Source organism: Trichoderma camerunense (assembly GCF_050948025.1).
Source record: "Trichoderma camerunense strain CBS 138272 chromosome Unknown V8C40scaffold_16, whole genome shotgun sequence".
NCBI lineage: Eukaryota > Fungi > Ascomycota > Sordariomycetes > Hypocreales > Hypocreaceae > Trichoderma > Trichoderma camerunense.
Window position 1 is genome coordinate 744698 of NW_028145354.1, and position 22457 is coordinate 767154.

Genomic DNA, 22457 nt, shown 5'->3' on the forward strand with positions numbered 1-22457 from the left:
GAAAAGGGTGCAAGGTTGCATGTCATAGTATATGCAGCCAAAACCGGCGGCTATATATCACATCACATCGGAAATTACACGCAAGTCTAGAACGCAGCGCTTGCTTGGCCGGACTTCACTTTTCACACATCGACAAGGGGGAAAGCGGTGCAGAATTTGATTTTTTGTGTTTGCTGGGCCAAAACTGCCCTCTCAGTATATACTTTTGTGCTCGCCATAACTACCAGTAATAGGATAGCTAGGCTTGCCAAACTTTTATATATAAAAAATATTGACAAGAGGCCATAAACACGCCCAGCTTTATGTATGTGAAAAAGGGGGCCTTGCGCGATGTGTAGAAGCGTCCATCGCAGCGAAAGGAACGAAGAAATATTCTGACAAAAGAAATTGGAATCGATGGTTTTTCGAGGCGGGAAAAGCGTCCTTTTCTTTATAGTTTCTTGTCAATAGGGTGAAAGACGCGAGAGAGGTAATGGCAGACCCATCCTATTTGCTGGAGAAAATTGACACATTATATTCCAGCCCCGAGAAACGACCGCACACAGTTTGATATGTAGCGCATCTTTCCGTGGGCGATCAAAAAAATCGAGTTCCCTTGAACACCGAGCTTGCATGTCCCGTTAACCCAAGAGAACCCTTCTCTATACATCCCAAAAAATAATCCACTCCCTTATCCGTCAACGTAAACCAAATAAAACCCCAACACTGGTATCCCCCTTTATAGCAAAATCATAAGCGGAGGCCGAACCGACGACTTCCAAGAATCGTAGAACCAAGAAATCGTAGCCGGTAAATTGGCGAGGTGTCGAAATTTACAAGATTTACAGGACGAAAGCGGCCAGACCGACGATACCGGCAAGACCGGCGCCGGAGAGGACGGCCTTGCTGGCACCGCCAGTGGGGACGGCGGGAGGAGCAGAAGGAACAACACCACCAGTGCTGGCAGGGCCGCTGGCGGGAGGGGCCTGGGTGGGAGTGGTGATGGTGGAGTTGGTGAAGGCAGGAGGAGTGTAACCACCGCCGTTGCCACCGGAGGGAGCACCAGTAGGGGCGGCGTTACCGCTGTTAGGATTCCGTGTTAGTTAAAGATGCACTAGATGATATTGATCACATTGAAGAGATCTCAAGCTCGACTTACCAGGTGTTGCAGACAACGCTGCTGGTGATGGTAACGGGGCGGGTGATGGTGCAGGGGCAGTCGGTGATGGTCAGAGTGGTGGGCTAGTAAGGCGCATCTTGTTAGTTCGCGTGGTTCTCTCGCTTCATATCCAGATATTCAGATTCGAAAGTACCTCAGTGACGGTGTAGGTCTTGCTGCCGTGGGTGATCTGGGTAGCGTAGGGGCAGTAGGTGACGTATTGGTCAACGACATCGGTAACAATGGTGACGTTGCTAGGAGGAACGTAGACGGCAGAAACGCCAACGGCGGCGAGAGCGACAGCAGCGGTGAACTTCATTTTGTCGGTATTAGGAATTAAACTCGAGGGAGCTTGATTAAGATTATTGATGCGATTGTTCTTAAAGAATGAAATTGACAAAAGTGTCAAGGTAAGTTTTGCAGGTGCTTAGCGAGCGTGAGTGTGTGGTGAAGGAAGGAAAAAGATCAAGACCCAGATGGGCTCTGGAGGAGTCGAGCTTTATAACCAATGTTTGTGGGCAGAAGCACCAGCGGAGTCACAGTAGAGCGCACGAGAGAGAAAAAAAAAACAACCAGGCCAGGGGAAGTTGCCAGGGGGGTGCAGCTCCAAGGGAGAAAGTGGGTGGGCCTGTGATGGGGGGGCAAAAGCCAAGATTGGGCCTTTTCTCGGGGGCTCCAGCTGCAGAGGCAAGACAAACAAGCAGCGCAGAAGCAGGTCAAGCAAGGATCATGGATTATGGATCATGGGATGGGTCTGAGCGAGATGCAGGGGTGGGCACGAGATGGAGTGACTTTGGCCTAGCTCCAGACGCCAAAAAGCCACACAATCAAAGGGACGCGTGGTGGCGCCTTGCTGCCGTGTTTATTTTAATCTGTCGAATCAAGTGCTGGATATACGAAGCAGTACTCTGGGATACAGTACAGTAAAGCAAGGGACGGTGGGAAAGTTACTTGATGAGTACGAGTAGGTATTGATACGAAGTCCAAATTGCATTGAGTCCGCCTTTCGGGGTACCATCCAATGTTGATGTGCTTATCATTCGGATTCCGGGCACTTTGTTGGCAGCAATTATTATCCCGCACCACAAAATATTGACTAGTTCGTATCTACCTATCTTGTCCATATCTCTCTCATGTGGTAATCTAGGACAAGCACACCTACCAAAAAAAAAAAAAACACCCAATAATACAGGTCAATATTAATCTAATCTAGTGGACGTAGTACTGAATGTAGCATGTAACCGTAGCATTCATGTTGGTCTACGAGTACTACCAGGGCATTCACACATCAATTGATCCATAATAGAAAGAGGAGCACAGGCTCAAGTAAGCTTCTATTGATCGACCACACAGGCCCGTTTCGAGCAACCCCAAGACCCCAAGTCTCCCCGTCTTGCTCCGTTCATGTACCCGCGTTTCGCACCCTCTTCTATGCCAAACAGCTGGACAGGGCTGGATGGGCACTGGTGATCCGGTTCCAAGCGGCCCCTTATTCTTCCCCATGCCGCTGCCGTCTCTCGCGAACCCGCTGATCACGGCGATGAATCATGGACGGGCACGAAATTAATTGCTGCTGCAACTCGCGATATTGCTGGCCAACTATTGCCTCTAGCAGCCCGCTAGCTTCTGCGTTTTTTCCCTGTTAGGGCGTGACCCCCCCAAAGCTCCCCTTCCACCCATCCATCCCATCTGATCAGCCTTTTTTAGTGGCCCTGGGCGCGTTGGCGCTAATGCAGGAACCAAAACGTTTTTGTCAGCTTCATCCCCTGGCCCAGCTCGTTATTCGCCGTGGGCCAGCGGCAACAGGAAGCACGAAGGCATCGTTCCCAGCTGGCTTTCGAACCGCCATCAATCTAGCCCGGGAAAGGCGTGAGATCAATGGGCCATCGAAGTTCGAGAAGCGGGATCGTACAGCTACAGCTACAGTAGTACGACGGGAATCAAAGCGCCATGTTAGGTATCAATTCGTATCATATCAGCATCCATGGAACAAGAAGGACCAAAAAAAGGAGGATTCTGAATGCTGCTGCTTGCTGCTCATGCAAGGGTTCGCATCTCTCGCATCCACGCCCGCTCTTTCTTGCTTGCCTATTCCAGCTCCTCCAATCTGGGCTCGCCCGCCTATCAAAGCAGGTCTTGAAAAATTTCCACCGTCAATGCGGACTGATTATTATTACGGGGGCCTCGTTTATGTGTGGGCGTGGAGGCGTTACTTTACGAGTACCAGCAAGCAGCACCACGGCTTTCCATTTCCAAACAAGAACCAAGGCGAATCACGTGCCTCAGAGTGCAAGCGACAGCCGCCAATTGGACGGGGAGCGAGCCCGGGTTCCGCTTTTTTTCTTTTTCGCAGTTGATGGATCACCTCCGTGGGCATTGAAGGACGTTTTCAATCTGTGACTCTGGCGGCTTCGGAGGGACCACAGATAATAACAAGGTACAGGTACTGTAACTACAAGATATCGCCACTGACTATGCACAGTAGCTCTCAGGCATCAATCAATTTGATCTTTGTGCGTGCCGTTAACCAGAACTAGCAGTACCGCACCTGTGCTGTAGTGCCATCAACTTAGCAGTAGCACCGCCGCTAGGTGACATGCCCTGTGCTGCTGGTGCTGTTCTGTGCTCCGTCGGTGAGCGAGGCCACTGCAAGGCCCAGCGAACCATCTCACTGAATCTTGTCGCGCCGACGCCGAACGACCCTCCGCTCATTTCCCGCGCATCCACTCACCTTCCAGGATGCTGGCCACTCATCCGGTTTTTCTCTTGCATGGCTTGTCTTCGCTTGCGACAGGAAATAGGGGAGAGACGTCTCTCATGCATGTCTTGTGCGCGCAGGCAAGGCAAGGGGGGAGCCAGCGTTATTGTTGTTGCCGTGCCCGTATCGTACGTCTATTCGGTGTTTACGAGGTCTCACCGTCTCGTTGACGGGCGTATTCCTGCTGCTGCAAGGCGGTTGTTCCGTTTGTTGTTGTTGTTCGGCTCTTTCTCTCTCTCTGGGCAACGATCATCGACGCGGCCCCTGATCCATCTCGATTTCAGCCAGCGATCCTGATCGACCGCTCTTTTCTTTTTTCTTCTGCTGATGCTTCTAGTACGAGGATATGCTTCGAAAAAGCATGTCTGGGCGGCGATCACCGGAGTCGTCGGGGACCGAGTTGCGAGGGATCTTCAGTCCTTATCGACTGGCGCATAGACTACCATCTTTGCTTCCACTTTCTATAAATATATACGAGCCTTGACTTGACTCCGTTTATCGGATAGACAAAGTACCGATGGATACGATATACCTTACTCGTACAGAGTACGAAGTGTTCATACTTATAACTACGATATCACCACATCTCTGTCCAAGATGGGCTTTAGATTCGAACAACGATTGTTGATAGAAACATGCTACTCGTATCTCGTATGCAACAGCTACTGTATGGAGTCACATTAAAGGCCATTGAACATGAGCAATTACCGGCCGACACCAAGTGGATAGAACAGCCAAGCGCCCCCAAAAGCTTGACTGTCAAAGCCAAGTTCGGCAAATCGGCTCTTCCGCGCTGTCTCGCAGACTATGAACTAGCATCAATCACAATCATAACAAGACGGGAACCTTTTGATACGGAGCTGCCCTACATTTTGTCTTATTGCTCCGAGTCCACACCGGCGCCTTTCACACTCATACATGGCGCTTCTAACGGGCTGGGGTTGCATCTGCTAATTTCCACTTGATGCTATCAAATGCTGCCGCTGTTTCGGGAAGATAGTACCTAGTCTACTGTATGTGCTCCGTCGGTTGAAATTGAGCTAGGAGCTTGGCTCTCCGATAAGATGCAGGTGTCCGCGCCTAGATTGGCGTTAGTTGGGTGGCTGTGCGATGCATCAATGTTTTACAGTAATGTCGAGAAAAGCCGTGTTATCATGCTCTCATATCAGTATTAGCACTTCATTTTGCGAACAGGTCGATGGCAGCAATCTCAATTTTGCCACCAAATGTAAAAGCACGGCACGAGAGCCTATTATGACCTCTCAATGGGGCCAATGCCATGTCCGAGGGCCGCGGCAACAACCGTCTAAATCCCTCAGGCAACGTCAAGTCTGTCGCAAAACCACTCGAGACTACAATGTCTCACAAGTCTTGAGACAAGAACTGGGGTATCAACTAACAATACTCGTATATATGCTGGTTTGTTTTGATGGCTCACCTCACCAAGAGATTATGGGGGCGACGCATGTTTTGGATCTCCTCATCACTTGTGAAATATGATGACAATGGCAGCTGCCGTGTTTCGGTTCAATGTCATGCTGGCTCAGTCTAATGTCTGATATCGACATATGCCTACTTTGCTGGGATTAGTATTGCTACAACTATCGGATGTCGGCGATAACATGCATTGAAACCGCCCAATATTCATTTACAAAGCACGCTAACATTCGCATTCGAGACAAAATAACTAACAGCCGAGCGATGAGATTAGTATTGTACGAGTAAGAGACGCTGTTTAATATAAGCAACACTTCTGAGTCAATAAGTAGTTGCATTGAAACATTAAACCGGAACATGCTGTTGTTGTCAAAGGCAGTCAGACTGACTCAGCCAGCAACAGACTCAATCGCCTCGGCAAAAGTAGCCCAAGCTTACATGTACATGTACGCTTCCATAATCCGAACAACTCGCATCTTATGCAACCCTCTTAGAACCTAGACTCTGAATGCCCTCAACCTCAGAGTTTGCTCCAGCGATTAAACTGGCAATGGCAGGTATTTCGAGCCTTTTAGTCGGCATTCGGCAAAAATTGGCCCGCCCAAAGAGGAGCTGCCGGGACTGAGTTTGCCCTCCGACTCCTCACTGCATTACTAATTGACTTCCATGTTGCCTATTTGCCTAGGCACAGTTGAGCGTTGAATAGGTGGGTTTGTGACGCAATATTTTTCACTTAAAGATGGAGTCACTGTGTTTGTGTGAATTGAATAGAGATAGTTTTGAAGTAAATACTCATTGTAGCAACTCGGCTTTTGCTCAGTCAATCCAACAAAACTTGCAACACTAGGAAACAAAATGGCCGCCACAATGCGTGCAGTTGGTACGCTGTCTTACAGGCGCCATAAGCCATCCGAAACAACATAAGCATACAGCAACTAACACATGCGCAATAGACATCAAGGGCGGGAAAGGCGAGAGAGACGCCCTCTTCATCAACACCGAAACCCCCAAGCCCGTCCCTTCCCCGGGCCAGGCCATCGTCAAGATCGCCGCCTTTGGCATCAACCGCATGGACATTATCCAGCGCCGCGGCTTCTATCCCGTCCCCCAAGGCGCTCCCAAGACTCTCGGCGTCGAGTTCAGCGGCACCATTGAGTCGTTTGGATCAGAGAGCCACAATGGCTTCAAGGTCGGCGATGAGGTATTCGGTCTTGCGTACGGTGGCGCTTACGCCGAGTACATCGCCGTCAACACAAAGATGCTGCTGCACAAGCCAAAGGGCTTGACGCACGAGCAGTGCGCTGCTGTTCCCGAGGCCTGGATAACAGCAACTCAAGCACTGCACTTGGTTCTAGGATTCGTAGAAGGGAAGAGCATTCTCTGGCACGCCGGCGCATCAGGCGTTTCCATTGCCGGAATCCAGCTCGCCAAAGCCGCCGGCGCATCAGAGATTTATGCCACCGCAGGCAGCGACGAGAAAACCAAGTTCATCACATCTGAGCTCGGCGCCACCGCGGCCTTCAACTACAAGACCCAGGACTGGGTCAGCGAGATCAAGGCCAAGACGGGCGGCAAGGGCGTCGACTACATCGTCGACTACATCGGCGGAGACTACTTCCAGAAGAACCTCGACGTGGCCGCGCTCGACGGCAGCATGCTCCTCCTGGGCACTCTGAGCGGAGGAAAGGTCCCCGATGCGGACATTAGCATGATTCTGTACAAGCGCCTTCGTGTTTTGGGCAGCACGTTGCGAAGCCGCGACGTGGAGTACCAGGGCAGGCTGAGAGACAGGCTGGAGACATATCTCCCCGATTTTGAATCGCACAAGCTCAAAATCTACTTGGACTCTGTGCTGCCGTGGGACAAGATCCAGGAGGCGCACGAGCACATGGAGAATGCAAAGAACTCGGGTAAAATCGTCTGCACCATTGTTTAGGTATAAAATTTTAGGGCTGAAGTAGGAATGAATGAAACCAAATAATGAACACAATCATGAGCCTGCAATACTTTTCCTGAGTGTAAGTGCGATATTAGTGTTCCTTCACCCATCCTAGCATCTGCTCGTATGCCGTGACTTGGGCATCCATGATGGCTGATTCTTGGTATTGACCCGTGACAGCGAATCCTACTACTGATTAGAACAATGCTTCTCTCATTTCATATGGGAACTTACCGTGTGGTACTCCGGGGTATACTTGAACTTCATGTTCCAAATTCTCCTGCGTCATGATCTCTTCTCCCACTTTTCGCACTTCATCCGGGAATAAGGCATCGTCCTCAACACACACCAAACTCAACGGCGCTTGGAGATCCTTGAAATCGTCCGGAGTCACCGATGCGGCATGAGCTAGAGCCCCAGCTTTGATATACGGCCCAGTTTTCACCATGACAGCCTCTTCATCGTTGCCACCCTCATGAGAACCCTTGGCCAAAAGGAGCACGTAGCGACCACCAACGCAGTACCCTACAGCGTAGATCCCTTCACCATACTTGATAGGATCGGGGTATTCTTCGTGTGCCGCTTCAATCACCTTGCGCAATATGGGCATGATTTTAGCCTCTGTTATTCGTGCCAACCACATATCGATCATAAACGACTTTGCAATCTCCACGGCCTTCAACTTGACTTGCTCGAGAAGAGACGTCGAGTTATCTGTAAAGGAGCTACCTTTTCCTCCTGGAGCGGTTTCGCCTGCAAACATATCTGGCATGAGGACAAGAAATCCTTCAGAGGCGTACATATCGGCTTGAATCTGGTTATTGACGGATTTGATGCCGGTTCCGCCAGTGAGAAGGAGGAGAAGGCGGGAAGGTGTATGAGGGTAGTCGGCTGGTTTCGAGATGTACACCTGACATCAGCTTGTATTAGATGTATATTTACGGTAGCTTGATCCTGGCGTTAACCTACATCGATGTCGTTGAGTTTGATGATTTCGCCTGTGGATCCCTGGCCGGCGGCTATGATTTGATGTTAGTGACAGTGCTTGCAGATGTGAACGCGGTCGCATGTACGAGTAGGTCTGTCTTTTACGCAGTGCTCATGTTCGCCCATCTGCGAGCTGTCATCTGTCGACTCATTTAACGGGGAGTCTTCTTGCGCATCGTTCTCCGGCGCCTTTGTTGCAATATCTATCTCTGTCATGATTGCTGGTAGGCGTCGTGTGGCTTATGATGGCGCGCGTATACAGAATGTCCCAAATGACAACAGTGGTAATATGACTGGATGAGGCTGAATGATGATAAAGAGTCTTGAATAGGGTTGCTGACGTGTTGTTTGTCTGAGAACAGCACGGGTCTTGCGCTAAGTTCAACGTCATGCGGTTTCATGTAGAAAAATACGAAGGGAGGGAGTGGCTCTCCAGATGTACCGGGACCAACGGTACCTGAGTGCACTATGGCGACTGGCGGGGAAAACAAGTACTTTTCCTCGTGTTGCTCTTTGTGTATAGAAAGCTTGCGAGGATACATATATCTTCTCAGGTGCTTCTGCTCAAGCGCTCAATAAATTTATTTGGAAATTACCTCGTTGATAACATTTGACATTACCTTAAAATTCATAGTTACTATTGATGCCAATACCACCAAAGGAGGAATATCCCCAAGGAATGTTAATTCGGTCACTTGGATCGCTGGCTGTTGAACAACGTTCTAAATGGGTATACCGAAAGTGTTAGCTGGAAGTGTGCTAAAGAACATCTAAATTTTCCTAAATGGGTAAAATATGGAAATCAAGATATTTTTATCTGTCAAATTAGAAACCATCAACCATCTCTTTATTATAGTAAAATATTGAGTCTGTTTCATGACAGAGTGGTCGCCTTCAGCTGCCTGTGTACAGTGAGAGGTACTTTCGCCTCTCAAAAGCATCCCGCTCACCCCGCCATCACGTGATGACTCGCCTCTCAACGCGTAAAGAGAACGCGTCGCGGGTTTGTCAGAAGCCTTGACGAAAGTGCACGAAACCAGAGCTTGTGAGGCAAAGCTGCAGCAGACATCACAGCTCGGTTAGACGAATAAAAATCATCACAACAGCACGAAATGGGTGTCGAATCCGAATTATCTCAGGGATGCATCGAGTAAGTTGCCTGTCGAATTTTTCTTTGGCCATTCTTCATATCCGACTGACCCAAAACGTGCAGGGCCATCTTCAATGACCCCGATCAGGCGGCACAGCGCTTCCCTGTGCCTGTGATGCAGTGCCTCCAGATCAAGCAGATGGCGCCGTCAGGGCAAGGCGGCGATAGATATCGATTGGTCATGAGCGATGGACTCAACTATGTCCAGACCATGCTTGCTACCCAGGCAAATCATGTCATTCACGACAACAAGCTCGAGAGAGGCTGCCTAACTCGGGTTAAGCAGTACACCCCCAACAACTTGAAGGGAAAGAAGTAAGAAGATGTCAAGACGTTACGTCTCCGAGCAGATGACTGACATGGCCGACAGTATCCTGGTTATTCTAGACCTCGAGGTCATCGAGAATCTCGGTGTGCACGAGAAGATTGGTGATCCAGTGGTGCTCGATCCCAAACCGGCCGAGACGACGATCGCTGGCAACGACTTTTACGGAGCCAAGAAGGAAGAAATGGATACCAAGCCACAGCTGCAGTTGATGCCATCAAGATCAGCCACGCACGCTGGTGCCAACATATACCCCATCGAGGCCCTTTCGCCCTTTTCCAACAAATGGACAATCAAGGCCCGTGTAACGTTCAAGTCAGACATTAAGACGTGGCACAAACCGACCGGAGAAGGAAAGCTTTTCAGCGTCAACCTCCTTGATGAGAGTGGCGAGATCAAGGCTACGGGATTCAACGACCAGTGCGATGCCTTTTACGACATGCTTCAGGAAGGCTCTGTCTACTACATTTCTAGCCCCTGCAGAGTTTCCCTGGCCAAGAAGCAGTTCAGCAACTTGCCAAACGATTACGAGCTTGCCTTCGAGCGCGAGACGGTTATCGAAAAGGCAGAAGATCAGACCAACGTACCCCAACTCCGGTTCAACTTCTGCACCATCCAAGAACTGCAAAGCGTGGAAAAGGACAGCACTGTTGATGTCATTGGTGTGTTGAAGGAGGTTGCCGAAGTCAGCGAGATTACGTCAAAGAAGGATGGACGACCCTTTCAGAAGCGTGAATTGACGCTGGTGGACGATACCGGCTATTCAGTTCGCGTCACGATCTGGGGCAAGACGGCAAGCGCCTTTGATGCCAACCCAGAGTCAGTTGTGGCTTTCAAGGGCACCAAGGTATCAGACTTTGGTGGCAAGAGCCTGAGTCTGCTTTCCTCGGGAACTATGACTGTCGATCCTGATATTCCTGATGCCTACCGTCTCAAGGGTTGGTATGATTCAGCCGGCCGAACAGACACTTTCGCGACTCATCAGAATCTGGCTGGTGTGGCTGGCGCGACTGGCCGAAAGGAGGAGATCAAGACAATCTCCCAGATTAAAGACGAGAACCTTGGTGTGGATGATCAGGCTTACTACACGATCAAAGCCACCATTGTATTCGTCAAGCAAGACAACTTTTGCTATCCTGCTTGCTCTAACCAAGGATGCAACAAAAAAGTCACGCCCATGCCGGATGGTACATGGCAGTGCGAGAAGTGCAATGTGTCACACGACAAGCCAGACTACCGCTACATCATGCAGCTCAATGTGGCCGACCACACAAGTCATCAGTGGCTGAGCTGCTTTGACGATACAGGCAGAATAGTAGTCGGTATGTCTGCCAACGAGCTCATGGAGCTCAAGGAGAATGACGATGCCAAGTTTATGGCTGCATTCGAGGCGGTGAATTGCAAGAAGCTGGTATTTAGATGCAGAGCTAAGATGGATAATTTTGGTGATACGCAAAGGTAAGTCTTTCAAAGCGAGCAAAAGGAAGCAAATGGCGGCGACTGACAAAAAGCTTTAGGGTGCGATACCAAGTTTTGAGTGCTTCTTTGGTGGACTACAAGACAGAGGGCAACAAACTGGTGGAGCTGATCAAGCAGTTCAACATTAACTAATTGTTCAAAGTATAATGACCAAAGAGTGTACAAAAGACTATTATGGCGGATTTGTTGGGTGATATGACTTTTATAGCTAGGTAGCTATCTCATGAGGAAGAACATGGGGATATAAAAAATTGAATTTGCTTGAGCTGCTCGTGGCTGTCTACGTGCTTATACGCACTTTGTGAGTACCCTGTAGGAGACGCCAAGATTCGTCGATGAGTGCCTCGTGACCAAGCATTCCCTCATCAGAGACTGTCGACAAATGAGTGGCCGAAACTGCAGTTAGGTGTGCTCCGTATTTAGCTACCAGACAATCCTACTCACACTTGGGATGGTGTTGGTGCTTGTCAGAAAAAGGCAACCAACATCAGCGTCGGCCCCTGCGTGGTCCAAGACAGGAAGCTGGGGATGTTGGACAGCTGATAAGGATCAATCCAGGAGTTTGTACTCCGGACGGAGCATTTCGCACATGTTTTCTGGTAGTCTATATGCTAGCTTTGTAATTGCATGGCAGAGGCATCGACAGGACAGTACAGTATGAGGTTAGAGCGGCGTGGCCTCCCAGCCACCAGCTTTTTTCCCTTACTCTAATTATGTGAATCCCCTGGACGGCGTGGTATAATTAGCACCTCGTATATTACGTACGTATATTGGTGATTGACAACATTGCTTTCTGGTTTCATTTTAGGCGCTGAATCATGGGGTTATCTGAGACTCATGGCCATGTGTCATTCAGGCCACCTCTTGACCTCACCCTTACGATTGAACCAAAGAGGGGAAAATGGAGACCAAAGAACCACATCCAACGATGGAGCACTTTTTTCTTTAGCCCTTCTTGGTGTGGTAGCTTGGAGGCTTGCAAGAGAGGAGCACATGCAAAATGGTGCTAGGCCCGCGCCGTCGCGGATGTGGAAAAGAGGCTTGATGGTTGATGGATGGTGGCACCAGGCACTGTATCTGGTAAATGCCTCTTTTTTTATCCAGGCACATGACGGTCGAATCTGGCGAGGGGGATCTGTGTTAAGAAAGAGGGCGCACGCACATGATGCTTGTTTCGAGAGAGACTCTGCATATGCATTTTTTGCATGAACGGGGTGGCAGCTATGAAACGTTGCCTGGTTGGTGGTTTGAAGAAATCGATGTTAACATGCAAGACATGTCGAAGTTGGTTTAGCTGGGGATGGAGAGGAGGGATTGCGTCCCTCTTCATGGTTTTGCGTATATGAGCAGCATGAATGATTTACCAGCTGGATTTTCCTTGTTGATTTCGCCTTTGATAATGAGAAAATATACACGTTTCAAAGACTGAGGTTCCATGGCTTCAATGATGACTTTCAACTCAAGGGTTGTTCTTTGTACCTGATGGAACTTGGACCTGTCACAGCGCCTGTAGCGCTTGAGGAGCCCACTAGCGAGGGCTCGGGCACAGCTAGCTGAACATTAGCAGTTAGTGGCGCCGTGGTGGCGATTGATCGAATAATCCCTCCCGTCAAAGATGGAGCTGTCTTTGCGCTGAGAGGGCCACTAAAAGCTGTCTTTTCCAATCCGGCTAATAAAGCTGCATCATAGCATCGGAGAGTGATTCTGTTTTCTGCCCAGCATCTGCATCAATCTGCATCGACAGTGCTGTATGTACGTACATGCTGCCGGGTATCAGGTACCTGCTGCCCACTGTACTGTCCACTACCAATCAATCCAATAGTCGCCCCGCCCCAGTCAGACCAGTCAGTTTCATTCTGCCTCCTACACATCACCTCACATCGCATCGCATCGCAGCGCATCAAATCACATCGTCGCTGCTCTGCTCCGTATGTACAGCACGTACTGACTGAGTGGGCAACGGCACATCTCTTCCCTTTCCCTTCCTCCTGCTTCGTCCCGCCTCGACGAATCGAATCGCTTCCGCCATGTGCCATCGGTCCATCGTCACCGTGTCACCCCCTGCATCGTGAACCTTGCGATTCTCTTTTCGGAACGAGCCTTGAATCAAGGCTGGCGACCACGGGGACCCAGCTGCTACTGCCAGGCGTCTCACCAACCACCTGGTCGCTTTATTTCCGCTTTTTCCCTTCTCTCCAGCTTTGCGCCTTTCATCGTCCTGGGCTTCGTTCTTTGAGCGCCAGATTCCCTTCTTTTGCTTCTCACTCGCTTTCCGCTGCTGTGTCCAATCATCAGCTCATCAGCGTCTCACCCGTCGCCTCAGCACCTGCTCCCGGCCCTTTGTTGGCCAGCTGTACGGCACGACGGGGTGTGTCTTTTCCTCTTTTTCTTGCCTGGGCCGTTGACGCAAACTCAGCCCGTTTCCTTTGCTTACACTTTGCTTTGCTTGCTGTTCTCGTTTCAGATTGGTCCTCGTTGTTTTGGGACCCAGCAGACTTGTTGCTCGCCTCGCTCGTCCGTCTGGCCATTCACGACCGCACCGCGCTCTCATCTCGATTAGCTGGACTCACCAATTGTATCGCCTGATCTGGTCCAGCACAACCTACTTGTCTATCATCATGCAAAGCGGCCCCTGTCTCAACCACGCCGCCGCCACGTAGTCCGTGAAATATACTACTAGTGGCAGCCTGCGCTTCCTTTTTTTGCTCGCAGCTACCAGCAACAGTTTTTACGATCGCCACGATGGCGGCGCCTTCTCAGATGAAGCCCACCTCCGTACCTGAGGCTGCGGCGCCGCGCCAGTTCAAGAAGCATCGAGTCCTGCCGCGGCCGCACATCGATCAGCCGCACGACGGCTCTAGGCGCAAACCCAATCTAGCCAGCGCGGCGACGGTGCCCAGAAGCTCGACGCCTCACCCGACCGTGAATCCACAGCCCTTAAAACACCAGCTCAGGAGAATAAACACCGGGCCTGATTTGCCTCCAACTCCGCCCGCGCACTCAAACGCATCCTCCAGCAGCCACTCTGCCGCCGCATCGAGCCCGACGAGCACCGAAAGTAGCGTCAGGCTGCCGAATGTCGTCGCGACTCGACCGCCAGCCACCCCTCCGGACCAGCGCAGCCCCCCGACCCCAGATGTCACCCCGCCGCATCCTGCAAGCCTCGCCAAGAACCCGCGGCCCAGCATAAAGGACCGCATGGCTTCGGGGAGCACAATGGGGACGGAGTCGAGAGCCGAGTCCTTCATCACCGCCCGCGAGGAGGTGACGCCTTCGGAGGACGAAACAGTAGCCGAATGGCCTCGCAAGTTTTCAGCGGCTTCGCATGCTACCATCATTCCGTCTGCTAACACTATTACTACTAATCGTGATGCGGTGCGACCAATAACTCCTTCCGATAGAGCACAAAGAACACCGACTGGAGATGGAAGACGAGAAGAAGGCGACTCTACGCCAAAAGCGAAGGCAAAAGCTTCTGAATTTGTCGACAGACAGGACGCTGCCCCAGAAGCTGGGCATTCACAGGATGCCCGCTTGTCGAATGCGGTCATGCCCCAGAAGAACCAGTATCGACGTCGACCCTCGGGAGCCTCGCGGCCAATTTTGCATCATGATCCTGTCGTTGAAGACAAAGTATCTGTTGGGCCTACCGATGCCACGAAAGCTGTGCGCAACATGCAACTCGAAGAGGCAGCACCTGTGGTCTCGTCTTCGAAGAGATCCAATGATGGAAAGCCTGCCAAGTTGGTCCATCCGCAAGTAGAGGCGACGGCAAAACGAGAGCGACCATTAAGCACCTCTAGCCAGTCGACTGTGGTCGAGGTTTTTCTTGTCGATGGTCCCCCGAAAAGGGAGCGAACTCTGCGCCACATGCGAAAACAAAGCACTTTGAGAAATGCTGCTGAAAGCAAGATAGACACTGGTTCAATAGCTCGTGTGGAAGAAGTGAAAGAAAAAGAAGAGGAGGCTCCTAAACCTGTTACACAAAGTCAGTTGGATTCTTATGATCGTGAGAGCTACATCTCAACCGTCACGCACTCGACAAACAGATCCATCTCGAGTAGGACAGCGAGGAGGGAGATTTGGAAGAGTGGTGGTATCCCGGTAGTCATTGTCCCTGAACGACGATCGTCGAGGGGTCCCAAGAGCAGGGAGCCTTCTCTTCGATCGGCATCTAGCAGGCACTCAGACAAGGCAAAGAGTGTCAAATCCGCCCCTGCCCGTGATCCATCGCCATCTGCAAACTCTGGCCCCGTCTTTGATCGCCCTGCTCGTCGGAGTCGAGCGTATTCCGAATCCGATAGATCTGAAAGGACGATTGATTTCCCCCCAGTCATTCCGCAGCGGTCTTCGTCGCTCTCAGCTCCAACCAGTCGCGACGCTTCTAGGCGTGGATCGATAACTGCTAGCAGTGTCATGGTACATAGTGCCGAGATTGAACAGCAACTTGACGCTTCTAGGCGTGGATCTATAACTGCTAGCAGCGTCAAGGTACATAATGCCGAGATCGAACAGCAACTTAATCGCCATTGCAGCCAGGAAGTGCACATCATCTGTCCCAGCACGCCATCGCTGTCCCCTCTGTCCCCTCTGTCTCCCTTATCCCCCGGGATGCAGGACTTGGAAAGAGAGGACCCGTTTGATCACCTTGGGGTTGATCAGCACGACGATGTACTTTCAGTGAAAAAGATTCCATTGCGGAATACGCCTTTCTCGGTTGCGTCCATGGAGACGTGTGCAACGGCCCCTGAGCTGGTAGAAGCCCTCGCTGTTCAAATGTTCCCCCATCAAAATTCGTCGGTTCTTATGGTCAATCATTCGAACCGGCCGTCAGAGGCAGCGTTGGTGAGGCGCGTTTCCAGCCCTCCCAAATCATTGGTGGCGCATTTGTATGATCAGGCTCCCGTCACTCCTCCCCAGAAGAGATTCTCCTCCCTCGAGGTGGATTCACCTCTGCGCAACCCGCGAGCTCCACCACAACCGCCGAGGTACCCTCCCGCAATTAACTTCATTCCCGCCACACCATCGGGTATGACGCCTGCAGCTGAGCGAGTTATTTTGCAAGGGAACTACTTTGAATCTTTGAAGGAGAAGCCTCCTAGACGGCCCTCCATCGTCAGAAGAGCTTTCAGCCGCCGGCGCCATTCCATCGACTATGTGTCAACCTCGAGAGGGCCGGGTTTTCTTGCCAGGACCTTTTCCTTGTCACGGAGAACTCGTGATGACAGTGACATCTCTCTATATAGAGACAATGAACAACCAACTGAAGAGGACAAGTTGCATCCGTTTTGGCGTCCCCAATGGATCAGCGATGAAGATTCTGAACCTAGGTCCGATGAGGACGAGTATAGTGACGATGAGGACGATTATGAACGGGATGATGAAGTCTATCGATACCCCCCTGTGGACAACCGCCCGCGAAGACCAACAAGGAGCTTTAGCCAAAAGGTGAAGCAGACTTTTTCAATTCTGCCATCACAAGAGTATCATGTCGATGACGTGCATGGGCCCCAGCGCCGGACAATCAAACGAACATCAAGTGGCAATCTGCGCATCGTACGCCGCAAAATCAGCGCTGAATCGATTAGACGACGACAAAGTCAGAGCAGAGACCCACGATCGATTGTTGGTGAGCCTCGCAAACGTTTCTGGCGAAGACGAAGCATTAGCCGAGGCAGTGTGATGGGTTCACGGCGATTTTCCATTGGGAGCAAACTGGAAGAGATTCAAAATATTCCGCAGAAAATAAGCGAGAGACGACGCGAGAAGCGCTCGCAGAGACTTCGGCAGATGATTAGCGGGCCGAAAGAAGTTCGAGACGGCGTTGGTGAAGTAATCAGACCCGGCAACGGAGCGGCCCAATTCGACCCAGCTGGACGATTTTAAGACTTCTTTTCTTTTTCAAGTGAGGAGACTTGGTGCTACTTGCTGGCGTTTTTCTTGATGATGCAAGCAATGATGACGACAAAGGACGAATGATTTTTATTTTCTTGAAGACGAAATGACGGGACACATTAGTAGATGGCCAGCATTTTGCATTTACGATTAATTCTGCAACGATTTGATGATTTGATGCTTTTGGACGACTCTGCCTTTGGAGAGATGGAAATGCCACAGTTTGTCCGCTTTTTTTATCCATTGACAAAAAGACCCTGGAGGGCTTTTTTGAATTTCAACGTCTCATTTTAATTTGCTCTCGTCAGGATGTACATTTTGATAAGGGGCTCCCCCTTTTTGAGTTACGTTTTTACTCTTTTTTTATATATCCTTTTTTGCTCCTCTTTTGTTTCTGTCTTTTTTTTGCTATGTTGCTGGCTATATTTCATTTAGCCTTGCATGAAGAACACGGATTTTAAAGAATGGGGGCGGCTAGATTGCTTTTCGAGGCATCTCATGAACTGGAAACGAATGAAATGCCTTTTTTTTTTTGCTCATCTCATTTTGCTTTACGTTTTTTTTTCTTTTTGATGTTAGCTGTATTATAGAAGACGTTGGGGATGAGAAATTTGATTGCTACGATGTCTTTTTTTTTTCTTTTTGTTGGCAATGATGTTATATGCATTAATGATTTTTGAGAGTCAAACGAGAGAAGGAACTGTTCTGAGAATGAAAATGAATGATATGTGCTTTGGTTCGAAATTTGTTCCGTAAATGATATACACTCGAATATTGCAAAAGTTGTACTGAGAAAAATATTGTCATATTTTGGATGGCTTTCACCCCTTGGTCTACTGAAACTGGTTTATGTGCTTTGAAATGCTAAAAGATGAAAACGCCTCATGCGCCAAATATTAACCCATCTCCTCCCATACACTCAAATCTTGACTTCAAAAGCAAATCAACTCCAATCCCAGCTCATCACCGCCTATCCTGTCCGGGAGGAGGAGGTCCCCCAGCAGGAAATCCAGGCGGAGGGAACGAATGCTGCCCAGGCGGAGGAACCGGCATACCCGGCATACCAGCGAAATTTGGCGGAGGGAAACCAGGGCCTCCGGGTGCGCCAGGAGGCGGGAAAGGAAGGCCGCCGGGTGGAGGGAAGGGGAGGCCGTTGGGGGGGATGGGAGGCATTCCGTTGGGACCGGGAGGGAAGGGGGGCATGGAGGGCATGCCGCGACCGCCGGGAGGTGCTGAATATTGAGATTAGAATATGCGTGAGAGAAGAAGGGGAGAGGATGAGGATGAGGATGAGGACGAGGACGAGGACGTACGTGGGAGGCCTTGGGGGAATTGGCCGGGAGGAGCTCCAGGCATGCCAGGGAATGGTGGAGGAATGCCTAACAAAAGTAATCGTGTTAGTTCTAACTTCTGTATCTTCCAGGTCTTTCTTTCTCGTTCTCATCCGTATAATGTTCGAGACGGTTAGACAGAGTGGCGAGACAAGGAAACCAGGGGGATATAAGATGACATACCGCCAGGGAAGCCAAAGGCCGGAAATCCCTGGCCGGGCTGGTTCTGAAGAAGCATCGGGTTCGCGTGGGCCTGGCCCTCGGCAGCGTACGAAGAAGTAATCGAGTCAATGACGGACTGGGCCTTTTCGTGACCGATTTCTGTACAATGGATCGCATATGTCAGTGGCGAGATCTAGAGAGAAGAGAGAGAGAGTCATGAGGTCGGGACGAACGCTGGTAATAGTCTACGACGTTGCGCAGGTGGTTTCGGCCGCTGTTGTGGGCCTTGCGCACCGACATGGAGTCGTGCGTGAGGTAGACATCGCAGTAGTCGCCTGTTTGTGGTCGAAGTTGTTAGATGGGGAGAGGGATCTCATGAGGGAGCGCGTCGCAGAGGGTGTTTTGGCTGGCTGGTGGATGGATTTGGACCTACAAAAGACTGTTGAGAAGCGTTAGCTTTGGTTGATTGAGTCAGTTGGAGTGGGAGAGGGAAACATACACTTGGGCATCGTGAATGGATTGCGCTGGGTGATTTTGCTTCAGATTGATACAAGAAGAATCATACCATCAAGGCAAATGCATGCAGCTGTAGCAAAAGGCTGGGGCTTGTCCCGAAAAAGAACGGCAAGGCTGCCCCACACGTGACAGCCGAGCTTATCACCCGGGCTGTTGATTGGTTAGTGCTCCCTTTTGGCCCTTTATCGGGTCTCCAGCCACAGTAGGCCCAAACGCGACACCTGTACCTTTTGCGGCTGGTGCGAATTAGAGCCAAGGTGGTCAGTCTTGTGTCCCCCAATTGCAGCTTCAATCCCTAGGCTTTGCTTTGGATGAACTGACTGTTCCAATCCACAATAGCAAATCTCGACAATTCACAACAACAGCAGCAGCAGTCGAGATATCCCATATTCAAATCACAGGCCATGGCGCAATCGGCCCTCTCGCCCATGCGGTGGCTCTGCGGCCTGCTGCTGCTCGTCAGCGCCGCCAACGCCCTCAAGTTCGACCTCGTGGCCCACACCGGCGGCGAGTCCCTCAAGAAGGAGCGCTGTATTCGCAACTTTGTCGGCAGCGACACGCTGGTGGTTGTGACGTCGACCGTCGACGGCTACAGGGGAGACGGCATGCTGGTCAACATTCATGTATGTACCTATGGCGGGGGGGAACAAAGAAACCAGGAGAAAGCTAACGAGGTGGAAATACAGGTCCGTGATGCCATTGGCAACGAGTACGGCCGATCCAAGGACGTTGCCGGCGAGTCGAGAATCGTTTTTACTTCTCACGCTGATGCCGCTTTTGACGTGTGCTTTGAGAACCTCATGGTTGGACGTACGTTGCCTCAACTCAAAGACCCCTCCTCCCTTTTTCTCCAAACAACAGCAACTCCCCCCTTTAACACTCAATTCAAAAACTACAACAAGATATGTTTACTGACATATATCCAAACAGCCAACAAGCCCACCATCAACCTCCGCACCGTCGAGCTCGACATCGACATTGGCGCCGACGCAAAGGACTGGTCCGCCATCCAGGCCACCGAGAAGCTCAAGCCCGTCGAGGCCGAGCTGCGCCGCATCGAGGAGCTCACCGCCGAGGTCGTCCGCGAGATGGACTACCTGCGCCAGCGAGAGCAGAAGCTGCGCGACACCAACGAGAGCACAAACAACCGTGTCAAGTGGTTCGGCGTCGGAACGACCTGGTTGCTCGTTATTCTGTGGGCGTGGCAGATTATGTACCTGAGGGCGTACTTCCGATCCAAGCACTTGATCTAAAATCTCTGATTGCAAAAAACTACCAATCTATATCAGGGGAGATAAGGAGGAGGAGAGGAGGAGAGAGAAAGGAGGAGAGAGGCTGTTATGCTTGTTGGGGGGGGGGGGGGGGCTTTGGAGCGTTACTATTACATTGCAGTTTTGCTGCATGTTGGCATACGGATACAGAAGGCGGAAAGGGGTGGTAGGTATGCACTGGCGTTTGTTATATCATGATGTATGATCCATCGAGATGAGGAGGATACAAAAAAAGGGAACGTGAGGAGAAACCTTTTACAGCTTTAATAAAAGACAATTTAGATCCATGAATGACGGGTGCTGTAAGCGTACATTTGCGAGTTTGGTGGCTCACAATTGATGTCCTCAGAACGCCAACTACTGAGACTTCTGATTTGTGATCATATTCGATTGATTTTCTTTTATATATAGGGATTTATTAGATATATCTCAACACTTATATCACTACCTCTCTAGAACTGGATCACAATCGCCTATGCTAGTCCCAATAGCTGCTCCATTGCCATAATCCTTTGCCTCGCTCATCTACATGCTGAATACTTACATCTTGCCTAACCGCATCAATGTCATTCGAACCTTTAGACATGGAATCAAGTTCACCGGGACCAGGGCCACCATGCAACTCTGATATTCCACCACCAGCCAATTCAGCAGGCAGTTCCACCAGACCACCTGGGCCGGATGTCGTAGCATCCAATTCAGGCTTCCGAAAGGCAGTGCCATTTGGTCCAGAAACCACCAAGCCTTCATCGCCTGGCAGCTCCGGCTTCGGGGTTTCCAGGTCATCGCCACCGTTGCCGCGTGCATCTCGCCCGAGCCCCTGCCCTGCTTGCAACGGCTTTCGTTTTCTTCTATACCTATAGATGAAAAAGCACGCTGCCCCTGAAAGGATCACTATCAGGGGGATGACCACTCCGATGGCAATCTTCGCCGCGAGGGGCAGGCCTTGGCTGGGCTTGGAGAGAGGGTTCTCACTAGGAACGGAGGATGCGGGAGCGGATGGAGAAGGAACGGATGAAGTAGGAGCTGAAGATGTCGTGGTACGAGTTGTTGTATGCTCCGATGTGGCTGCATGTACCACCATCACTCTCATAGCAATGGCAGAGTCGGCCACCGTGGGAGTCGTGCGCGGTGGAAGTATGCCGAGACACGTTACATCCGTCACGGTAATGGGGTTCGCTGGACTTGATGTGCACAATGAAGCAACAACAGTATCACAGCCGTAGCCGCTTAATTTCAGGAACGAAGTCAGTGGACAATCGCAACCAGATATGACTTATACGTGGTCTTGGACTTACGTTGGACAGCATCCTGACACGGTTTCGCCAACATTCAGCATACTCCATATCATCTCAGCAGCAGCATTGTTTTTATTCGCGAATGGATCCAACTGTCCTTTGCTACGTGTCTGAGCACAGGCGGCCGTGTAGCCCGATGGACAGATTGACGCGGGCGAATAGACGCCAACGTATTCCAAATAAGGAGCGGTAAGCCAATTCTTGTTGTAAAAAGACGCGAAACCAGACGGAAAGCATGATTTGATGACAGAGATGGTATTAAAATCGGGCGCGCCCGACGATAATGGGTTGTTACAAAAGAGACTGACGCCCATGTTCTGACCAATTGTTCTATCTGCAACGAACTGAAGACCTGTACAGTCGGTTGGCGGAGTAAAGGTTGTCGTCAGAGGGCCAAGGTTCTCGCGGAGATTAGTTACTGCCATGGTTGGTAGCAGAGAGGGAGAGGGTCCGTATTTCGTTCCCCCCCAAGAGCTCCGAGAGACAAACAAGCCTTTATCAGAAGCGGATCAAAGTGCGGTTTAAGCAGTGCAATTCGCTCAATGGCTGCCATGCCGCATCTGATGTACACAGATCGCCATGAGAGACGAAAGGCTGGGCTTCCTCGGGCGAGCGGGGACAAGGAAAGATTCAGCCTTGCTTTGGTCTTTTCAGCTTAACCCCCTCATTTCCATATTGCTTCTAGCTATTGGTTGCAGGCTGTTGGTTGTTGGGTCGGCAGCACATCTGCATCTCAAATAGGAAGGCTGCATGCCGTCCATCGTTTCATCC

The 22457-nt window shown here is 50.7% G+C and overlaps 8 protein-coding genes across 8 annotated transcripts; 4 read left to right on the forward strand and 4 right to left on the reverse strand.

The window, feature by feature from the left end:
- Positions 1–130: 130 nt before the first annotated feature.
- On the reverse strand, positions 131–1628 carry V8C40DRAFT_252738 (uncharacterized protein). The gene is made up of 3 exons (XM_083217454.1): positions 1293–1628; positions 1139–1221; positions 131–1062 (listed from the first exon to the last, which is right to left on the reverse strand). The coding sequence occupies exons 1-3, from the start codon at positions 1455–1457 to the stop codon at positions 822–824; spliced, it is 489 nt and encodes a 162-aa protein (XP_083070264.1). The 5' UTR covers positions 1458–1628; the 3' UTR covers positions 131–821.
- Positions 1629–5635: 4007 nt separating this feature from the next.
- On the forward strand, positions 5636–7603 carry V8C40DRAFT_252744 (NAD(P)H-quinone oxidoreductase). Its single transcript, XM_083217455.1, has 3 exons — positions 5636–6213; positions 6287–7351; positions 7453–7603. Exons 1-2 carry the CDS (start codon positions 6189–6191, stop codon positions 7267–7269), a joined length of 1008 nt encoding a protein of 335 aa, XP_083070265.1. The 5' UTR covers positions 5636–6188; the 3' UTR covers positions 7270–7351; positions 7453–7603.
- V8C40DRAFT_71252 (Alpha/Beta hydrolase protein) lies at positions 7317–8704 on the reverse strand. Its single transcript, XM_083223344.1, has 4 exons — positions 8346–8704; positions 8242–8291; positions 7507–8182; positions 7317–7458 (listed from the first exon to the last, which is right to left on the reverse strand). The coding sequence occupies exons 1-4, from the start codon at positions 8473–8475 to the stop codon at positions 7364–7366; spliced, it is 951 nt and encodes a 316-aa protein (XP_083070266.1). The 5' UTR covers positions 8476–8704; the 3' UTR covers positions 7317–7363.
- Positions 8705–9289: 585 nt separating this feature from the next.
- V8C40DRAFT_252748 (replication factor A subunit protein RFA1) lies at positions 9290–11488 on the forward strand. The gene is made up of 4 exons (XM_083217456.1): positions 9290–9409; positions 9473–9724; positions 9780–11192; positions 11252–11488. Exons 1-4 carry the CDS (start codon positions 9372–9374, stop codon positions 11343–11345), a joined length of 1797 nt encoding a protein of 598 aa, XP_083070267.1. The 5' UTR covers positions 9290–9371; the 3' UTR covers positions 11346–11488.
- A 2467-nt stretch (positions 11489–13955) lies between these two features.
- Positions 13956–17099, forward strand: V8C40DRAFT_276744 (uncharacterized protein; the record flags this gene model as incomplete). The annotated part of the gene is made up of 1 exon (XM_083220884.1): positions 13956–17099. The coding sequence occupies one exon, from the start codon at positions 13956–13958 to the stop codon at positions 17097–17099; it is 3144 nt and encodes a 1047-aa protein (XP_083070268.1).
- A 727-nt stretch (positions 17100–17826) lies between these two features.
- On the reverse strand, positions 17827–19171 carry V8C40DRAFT_252757 (U1 small nuclear ribonucleoprotein C). The gene is made up of 6 exons (XM_083217457.1): positions 19101–19171; positions 19035–19040; positions 18835–18936; positions 18623–18760; positions 18422–18487; positions 17827–18340 (listed from the first exon to the last, which is right to left on the reverse strand). Exons 1-6 carry the CDS (start codon positions 19108–19110, stop codon positions 18072–18074), a joined length of 591 nt encoding a protein of 196 aa, XP_083070269.1. The 5' UTR covers positions 19111–19171; the 3' UTR covers positions 17827–18071.
- A 221-nt stretch (positions 19172–19392) lies between these two features.
- On the forward strand, positions 19393–20833 carry V8C40DRAFT_252759 (emp24/gp25L/p24 family/GOLD-domain-containing protein). The gene is made up of 3 exons (XM_083217458.1): positions 19393–19740; positions 19804–19927; positions 20048–20833. The coding sequence occupies exons 1-3, from the start codon at positions 19522–19524 to the stop codon at positions 20368–20370; spliced, it is 666 nt and encodes a 221-aa protein (XP_083070270.1). The 5' UTR covers positions 19393–19521; the 3' UTR covers positions 20371–20833.
- V8C40DRAFT_252760 (uncharacterized protein) lies at positions 20768–22345 on the reverse strand. Its single transcript, XM_083217459.1, has 2 exons — positions 21687–22345; positions 20768–21617 (listed from the first exon to the last, which is right to left on the reverse strand). The coding sequence occupies exons 1-2, from the start codon at positions 22109–22111 to the stop codon at positions 20867–20869; spliced, it is 1176 nt and encodes a 391-aa protein (XP_083070271.1). The 5' UTR covers positions 22112–22345; the 3' UTR covers positions 20768–20866.
- Positions 22346–22457: the final 112 nt, after the last annotated feature.